The sequence below is a fragment of the Apteryx mantelli genome, chromosome 1 (genome assembly GCF_036417845.1).
Source record: "Apteryx mantelli isolate bAptMan1 chromosome 1, bAptMan1.hap1, whole genome shotgun sequence".
In the NCBI taxonomy this organism is placed as follows: Eukaryota; Metazoa; Chordata; class Aves; order Apterygiformes; family Apterygidae; genus Apteryx; species Apteryx mantelli.
The window spans coordinates 141,817,021-141,825,864 of NC_089978.1; the positions used below are offsets into that span (position 1 = coordinate 141,817,021).

The window sequence follows — 8,844 nt, forward strand, 5'->3', positions numbered from 1 at the left end:
GATAAGGGGTTCTCAATTTTATATTACTGCTGCTTCTCCTTGACCTCTGTGCATCAAGTTTTGCCATAGCCTTTGGCAACGTAATCATCCTCCTTTTGGGGACAGCTGAAGTGATCATAAAGTGTGTATGCTCTTCTTAAAAACTGACAGATAGGCAAGACTTACAGTCTGGAGATATAGCATGTATTCAAGGGAAACAAAGCTAACTCACTTCCATCTTCTCTGTCTTTTGTCTCACACATACATGTCCAAACCAGAGGCAGAGTCTGCTATGTATAATGAGTCAAAAGTTTAAAGTTTATTAAAAATACTCATCTTTTATGGCATTGCATATTTTACACATCCAGTTCAAATGCTTTTTATCACTTTCATTCAAATCCATAAATTGTTAATAAGTTTTCATGCAGTCTTTATAGTTAACATACTTGTACACATATAATGAGTACCTGTAATGGAAAGACATCTTACTAAGAGTTAGAGAACCTTTTCAGGAAACATTAACTGTTTGTACTGGAAAATCATGTATTAAGAAGCAACACTACAATTTTACAGCTTCAGCAGATGTTCCAAGTTCCTTCTCCACTGGGGATTTGCAGGGGATGGAAATCAAGTAGTCATCAGCCAAATGGGCTACAAATGGCCCTATAGCAAAATGCACTGCACACAACAGCCTCAAAATCGTGAATAGTTTCACTGGTATACCTTGCTACTAAATGATGCACTGTTATTCCTTCCTCTGTTACATGTCCAGATTCAACAACTCTAATCAGATTATTTGTTTTCAATGGTTGAAGGTTCAGCTTTTTTTTCTGACTAATCCCTGAGATTACATGTAGCATGGAGTTTCTTTTGAATGTGGAAGAAAACTAACACAGAAAGATAAATTCTAAATTTCTTGGACTACAAAGTTTGCACAGTGCTCATATCGTCCAAATTAATAGACAAAATAATGCTGTAGAAGCCACTATGGTTTGAAGGGGGTTAACTGGAAGAGTTCACATTAAAAGTATCTATACATGGATCGAGTCTATTTTCTTGGGAGAACAGGGAAGGCACTGAAGTAAAGAGCCTTCATTTCCCTTACTCAGTCCCTTCCAGAAAAATAAAATGGCATCAGTTCTTTGGAGAATCTAAACAGAGAAAGAGGGAAAACTGATAGGTGTAGGTGCGTAGGTGTACCTCCTAATAAGGGACAGTAGGACTGATATCAGATGACACCACTATGAACCACACAAAGCTGGCAGCACCCATCACACTTGCTTGATGGTTGATCACAGTCCAGTGATTCTCGACTGCATGCTTTGATATTTTCCTCCCATTTGCACTTTAACAGCCATCCATAGGAGTAGTGGGAAGCATCTCTACTCAGAAAGGTAGTGACCTGAAGTCACTATCCATGGGGCTGAATGTGAGATGAGGAGTGCCTTCATATACACTGAAGAACATTTCTACATCAATACCAATTTTAAGAATTTGAAATTGTTTCCATCAGAGCTGGCCGAGAACACTGCAACCTTCCTTGGAAATAAAAATAAATAGCCAGTAATCATTCTGGCATTGGGTTGTGGTAAGATTCAGCATATTCCTTCACTGAAGGCTTTATGCACCCTGAAGAATGAATGCAGTCATGATTATTCAATTTCTTCCTGATCCAGCAAAGTCAAAGCCTTCTCCTGTAACAGAGGAAGAAAAGTTACAATTATAGAAGCAGCGAGGAACCTCAGCATATTTTCAAATCTGCAGTCAGTATGTTTTCCAGTAGGATTTCATGACCACATCATCAAATATCCTCATATTCTATCTATTTCAATGGATATACACTTTACAGATGCTGAATGTTTCTCATTCGCTTCATGAAGCACAAAGCGACTAGGAGTTCCACTGCAAATTCCTCACAACAAATCCAGGCAAGTGAGCTATAAAGGGAGCAGCTCAAGACCACTGTCAGCAAAAGAACACCTTACACAACCAACTTTGGAAAACGGACATGAAGATAAATAGATGCCTTCATGTACAGACAAAGTGGAAGCATACCACATCACAAGGGCAGACTGTATGAACTACTGAACTTCATCTTGTCTCCAGAACTGGTCAACAGCAGACTTCTAGGGAGGAGTATAAGATTACGGCAAGCATGTAGTAAAGTGTCCTGGTGTTTCTCCCAGCCTTCAGCTGTCTGTGATGGAGAGGCTGACTGGGCCAGGAATAGTGTTTTATATTTAATAGCCCTCCTTGAATTTCTCCTATTGATTTGGGGGCCAATGTAAATAAAAAACCTTCAGCACAGAGAAGATCTTGTAGTAAATTCCACAATGAAGCACACACCGTGTTAAAGAATACCTTTTTGTTTTGGTTTGCCTCTGGTTCATTCTAGTTTTGTGAAAGTAGACTACTTCTAGGTGTCTTAGGCTATAAGTCAAGGGAGGAAAACTCATACCCAGCCACCCTGGTTCTGAATCCAAGGCGTGAAGTGTTCTCTGAGGTACTTTATTCCAAAGCCCAGGACCATGTTCATGGGATGGTTGTCCACAGCAGTAAGCCTGGTGGCAACTTCCAGTGCAAAGGCAACTTTGGTGCATTGTACTTGGCCTTCTGTCTTGCCTGTTGAGTCTGCTGAGACATCCTCCAGGATTAGGTCAGTGACCCTCTCAAAGAAGGTGTAGGACAGCATGTCTATAAAATGCTGATAGAAAGTCTTGTCCTTTTGGATCTGAAAATAAGAATAAGGATTGGTTAAACTTTTGTGATACTTGCTTTCCCCATCTCATTGGGAAAGTAGAGCATCTCTAGGTAATATTTAGAGTGACTATAATCTAATCATGATGCTGATTGCAAGAGAAGACACACACAAACCCCACACCTTGCTGTAAGGCTGTTCCTTCAGGCTCAGCAGATGGTTCAGGGGCTTCCCCTCTGAAAACTCTGCAGTTTTTTTGCATTTGAATAAGAGAGGCAGAGAGAGAAAAAAAGCAAATCAAGTGTGACACTTGCATCTAGGCCTGCAGGTTAGGAGACACAGGAATACAGGAGTAGTGGGAGGGTGACACAAGAGGCAAGGCTATGAGAAGGGCCCATGGACCCTGCTGTGCTAAGCTCACCTTGCTCAGTTGCAGTCTTTGCAACACTTCTTACCATATCTGGGTAACTGTCTGCTTCCGTGTCCTCCATGTGGGAGTACACCTTCACAGAGCAAAAGAGGCAGCTAAAGAAGGGAGCTAAGGTTTGACAGAGAAAACCCCCAGCTCTGCTCCAACTACTGGGCTCTTGCAGGCCCACTCACTCAAAAAAATAATTTCCCTTTTGCCTACAATAACTCTCAGAGCTGTAGAGTTTCCATCCCTTCACTGGGAACAACTTGTACGCCAAGTTTAATGCCAAGTCAAGAGTTTGTATTCTCGGTTTGAGTTCTCAGACTCAGTCAAGTGCTCAACTTCCTATGAAACTCAACAGGAACTAGGCAAGGAACTGCATAACCTTTTTGTTGTCTTTTCCCCACTCTCCAACAGAGATTTGTGCTAGTCCTCTGGTCTTAAGAAAGATTTCAGACTGAACAGCGAAGGTTTCAGAAAGGCCCAAGTGTGGAAAGAGAAGTTCAGGATAGAGACAGCGAGAGCTGGGTTACAAAACATTCGTTCACAACAAATGTTTAATCCCTCTCTCTCACATGTGTAAGTGGGCACTTATACACACACACTCACACTCAAGCCTGTCTAGCTACTGAAAACAGAAGTATTTACCTTTTTTTCTAGTTGATCCCCTGATTGTCTTAATAGTGCAACTATTGTTTGCATTACCTTTCCTTCATCTGTTAAAGAAAGAACAGCAACATAAACACCACAGCCTTCTAGTAGGATCCAAATAGCAAGCTATGGCAAAAGCCTTGGTGCCAACTAATCATGAAAACAGCTGCTATTTTGTGAAAAAATCACAAGGCACTCTGTATCCAGGCTTTAGGCAGAAGCTCACTGTTCAAGTTTGCATGGAGTAAGTAGCGCTATTTCTCCATCTGCACAACATTTTGCTCCGGTTAAGAATCTGGAAAAGAGTAGAGACTTTAACATCCCATTGCTAGCCCTTTGTGCTTTGAGGCATGACTGATAATAAGATAGTGTGAAAGAGCAGCTAGCAGAAGCCCAAGAAAAATGAACTTCAAATTAGGAAGAAATATCCTCCCATCATTAGCAGTTATACCTTCCATAACTCACTAGAACAATCTCCAGGTTTGTCAGATTGTAACCAGAAATTTCTAGAAAGCTTGTATGAGAACTAGATCTCTGCAGATATTATGGAAGATAAGCAATTCAGATTTTTAACAGAGGTTGTTGACCAATGTTGTTCCCTCACCAGAGAGAGACTGGCCTTTAACCAAGACATTATTCCCAGGGAACAGATCTTTGGGCTTAGAAGCTCAGTGTATTATTCTGTTCCAAGCTCTGCCACTCCTAGCACTGCTCTGTGACTTACATCACTTCACCTCCACTCTCTTTGTCTCATGTCACACACCTCCTTGGATTTTTAAGGATGTTCTTTTTATTGCAGTAGCAGGCAGGACTTATGCAGCCAGAGCAGCCCCTGAAGTGTGGGTGACAGAGCAAGACCCAGCAGAGCAAACATGTTTCTTCATAGTGTCTTATCCCAGAATGCATGACTGCTTCACCATTTCTAGGGGAAAATGCCTCAGTGCACAACACCAGCCTAACATACTTCCTATGAGCATAAAATTCTTCACCTTACCCTTACTTCCATCAACAGCATCTCTATCCTGTAGTTCTGGACCATGGGCAAGAGCCAGCATCTTGAATGATACATCTGAAGGAGATGGCTGAGATCTGGAAGTAACAAGCTTGGCCAGCCTGTCTGCAATGTGGTCGACATTTGCTGTCTCATCTGATTGGGAAGGGGGGTGGGAAATAAAGAAGGCAATTAATATTTCCAGGAAATAACTCAAAGCTTTACTCATTTACATGCCCCCCTGAGGTGGCAGTGCCCAGAGGATATCAAGAGATACACTGGCTTTGCTATTGCCTAAGATCAGGTGGTAACAATTTAGAGAGACAAGTAATACATTACAAACCCTCTCTAGTTTTTCAGTAGCAGCTAACTGAGGCCATACAGAAGCAAGTGTGAGTGTTGTTCACTAGCATACATCCTTGCACATCATAGATTGAGAAACTAGAGAGAACAGCTCTGTAGGACAATGAATCTTAGACGCTACCACAAGTGGTTTGCGAGTGGCCCATGGCTAGTTCACCTGTAGGCCCAGCATTAGGAAAGACAGTGCATTTCAGTGCTCTCTCCTTGTTCCCACTGGCTGATCCTGAGCACAGAGAAGCAGGCTTCACTTCAGAGGCACCTCTACCACAAAAGCTTCTCCCATGCTTGATACTGTTGTATTAAATAGACATGAATATTGGATGAACTCATCACCCTGCAGCCAGATTGGCTTTCTCCACCTTGTGTAATGATGCTGTTCAGGACCCTCACAAGCTGAAGGCCTCGCTCAGCTAGGGGAGCCTAAAGGGGCTCCTGCTATAGCACAGAGCTATGGGGAAGAGCTATAGCAAGGTTTGTTTCAGCTGGGAGTTGCTCTTTCTTGCAATTAGCCTCCCTGAGGTTGAGATGTGAAACTTGGTTTCCCCACCACCACCACGAAATGGCAGCTCCTGTGTGATCAGCAGACAGCAAGACAAGCTCAGCAGCAGCCTGACCCATAACACATGTGTAAAATTCACAAACAGAGTTTATTGTGAGGGCAGCAGGGGTTAATACAGTCAATAAAAACTGCATTTCAAGGTTGGTGAATCAACCCCGAGACATTTTCTTCCCTCCAACTGTATGCAGAGTTTGTCCGGAAGCTGCTGCACTTCTAGGAAGGGGATCAGGCCATTTGTGACAGTGTATGATTATGGCTTTGGAAACATAAGATTAAGCAACTGGTTTTAAACAGAACAGGCCTGCTATTTAGACAAGTAATCCCCAAAAGCATCTCCATTTTTTGCAGAATAGCCCGTCCAAGCTTGCATTACAGCTGCTAGCAATATATGTTACAAATAATAAAGTTTTAGGATTTCATCCAGCAATCTGCTGAAGGGTGGGTGAAGAACAGATTTGAAGTCAAACACCAGGTCCAGGGAGGTTAAGCCAAGCACGGTGAGGTTTTAGCTTGAGGCCGTGCTGCCACCTTCAGGGAAAATGATGGTACATTGGAGGGGTCATCAAGGGGTTGACCCCAAAACTCCTGGGAGCTTTCTTTGACAATGTAAAAATAAAATGGAAATAAAAAGTAAAAATAAAATGGAAATAAAAATGGACACCATAGGATGCAATATCTGGATGCAGACATATGTCCTTGGCAACCAAACCATGGAAAGTCATAGTCATTTCCCTGCAGCAAAATGCACCAGGCAGAGGCAAAGAGCCTCTCTTGGGAGATACAACTGGATTTGACAGCAGGGAGAATTACGGGCTTAGTGAGTAGGTGCTGCTCCAGGACAGTTAAACTGATCGGGGTTGGGCTTTAGGCTGGAGATGTGAGTGAGGGATAATCTTCAGAAATGGATAATCTTTAGAAATGTCTTTAAATACGGCAAAAGGGGAGAGCAACACTTCCATCAGCAGGTTCCTGAGCCAGTAGTATCAAGCTGGGACAAATTAAAGAAACAAAACCCCCTTATTTATATGAAAACACCATTGTAACCTATCATATACTGTATATGGCTACTTAATGGGGATACCATCATCTTCTCTCAATCTTTTATGAGAAGTTAAGGCATGACTTATTTTCCAGAGTAGAAAAGATAAAATCTCATTGTGTACAGTGTAGCGCCTCATGCACAGCTGGCTTTGGGGGTTGGGGTACAAGAAGTCATTTACCTCAATGGGATCCCTAAATTTAGATGAGTAACTGCCACCCACTACCTCTTCCAATACCTGGGAGGGCAGGTTCAGACTTACTATGAGAAAGTCCCTCATCAGCTTTCTCAAAAGCAAGATCTGGTCCCTTCTCAACCAGCCTCAGACCAAACATTCTTTTTTTTAACTTTCTCTCCTCAGTCAAGGACTATACTTGAGAGGAATCCTGTGGCAGTGGTAGCAATGTATAGAGGAGATTAAAATAACTCCGGAAGACTGTTCCCATTTGAGCTCTAACAACAGTGGGGATTATGAGAGGCAGCCTAGAGGCATAGGGCTTCTCTATGCTTAGGTCTGGTTGCTGCCAACTGCGTGACACCACAGAGTTTAAAGCTGAGTCTAGCAATTTGGTCTTTAGCGTAGAATATGTATCCCATGATAAAGCTCTTGAACAGGCCTTCATATAACTTCTCTTCCCTGATTTTTGTGTGGAAATCTTCTGTCTGACCAGTGTTTTACATTTCATTTCTAGCCAGGTATGAAATGCTTGGAAAAAACAACCTGTACAATTATATGTTATTTAACACCATATGCTGGAAAACAAACAAAAAAAGCAGTCACAAGCGCGAATCTCATGTATGCAAGCACTAGTGAAGATCTGGCAATCTGGCTTCCTAATTGGAACTCAATAGAGCTAGCATAAAAGATGCCCAAGCAGTGAAAAAAACTCCTGCTCTTCCTGCCTTTCCATAGGCTACTAGCTATTTAAGCTATTTAGAGAGAGATTTAAAGACAAACAACAGCAAAAGGAAAGAACTAAAAAATACCTGTCAGATGCTCATGTTCCACTTCTGAAAGGTCCTCAAGCTGTACCTCAGGTAGAAGGTAGGAACACTTTTGCACCCTCGGGGGCAATTGCTTTTGGGGCAATGCAAGCATTGGGGATTTTTCATGTTTTTCCCTGCCGAAGGAAGAGGGTAGACAATATCTTGAGAGATATCTTCGTCTTGCTTGCTTTTGGCTTGGGTTTTTCAAACTGGCACCCTGTGAAACCTCTGTCTGGCTTGGCCCAACTTTATTGTCTTGATATTCAATCCTCCTGATTAAGGATGAGGATTTCTGTGCATTTGGTTCTTTTTTCATAAGTTTCCCATATTTACTGACAGACAACCGCCGCTGGGCATAGGCCATCAGGATCTTGTATTCTATGCTGTCTCGCTCATCACCTTCCAAAGGTATTTCTACCATATTGGCATCATTTGGTGAAGACATCATGGTCCCTGCAAGAACATATTCTCCATTTTAATGACTTACAGAGCAGGCAGTTTTTTATGAATACCAACCAATACTTGACATGTCTACAAAACCTTTCACTGAACACCTCAGTGCAGTAAATCTTGCAGTACTTGGGAGCCGGAGAAGTACTGTTTTCTAGAAAGGGAATTTGGTTACAGAGCAATACCTCAAAGAGAAATCCAGGCAATAAAAGAATAGAAATGAGGCAATACACTGCATTGCTCTTAACTGAATTTGGTTCTAGAGTGAGATTCTTTCAATAATTACTCAGCCCAAGTGCTTTATGCAAATCATTGTTTTGTCTTAGTGCAAGAGTATAAGGTACTTTCCAACAGGTAGTATTTGCTCAGAACCCTGGACATGTACATGCTTTAAAGACAAGAAGTAGCTCAATTTAGCAAGCAAGTGAAGTGACTCACAATCACTGATGACAGATTTTTTCTGGAGAAACAGAAATGTACAGGTGGCTTAGATAGGAAAGAAGAGGAAATTCAAGGAGTATTCAATCGTTGGGCTGCAGTGCAGAAAAATAGGAAAGATCATAGCAATAATACTGATTCTCAGGATGAAAAAAAAAAAAGTGATTCATCAAAGCACTGCAAAGGAAAAGCCTATACTGTGCTCAGATGACACCACAAAACAAGCATCTGAATAAATAAGAATTTTACTTTCAGAGGAACCTTTGAAAAGTCTGGG

At 41.9% G+C, this 8,844-nt stretch overlaps 1 protein-coding gene across 1 annotated transcript; it reads right to left on the minus strand.

Annotated features, from left to right (window-relative positions):
• Nucleotides 1-1,452: 1,452 nt before the first annotated feature.
• On the minus strand, nt 1,453-8,340 carry BCL2L14 (BCL2 like 14). Its single transcript, XM_067294322.1, has 5 exons — nt 7,680-8,340; nt 4,735-4,887; nt 3,738-3,805; nt 2,438-2,710; nt 1,453-1,673 (listed from the first exon to the last, which is right to left on the minus strand). Exons 1-5 carry the CDS (start codon nt 8,125-8,127, stop codon nt 1,632-1,634), a joined length of 984 nt encoding a protein of 327 aa, XP_067150423.1. The 5' UTR covers nt 8,128-8,340; the 3' UTR covers nt 1,453-1,631.
• Nucleotides 8,341-8,844: the final 504 nt, after the last annotated feature.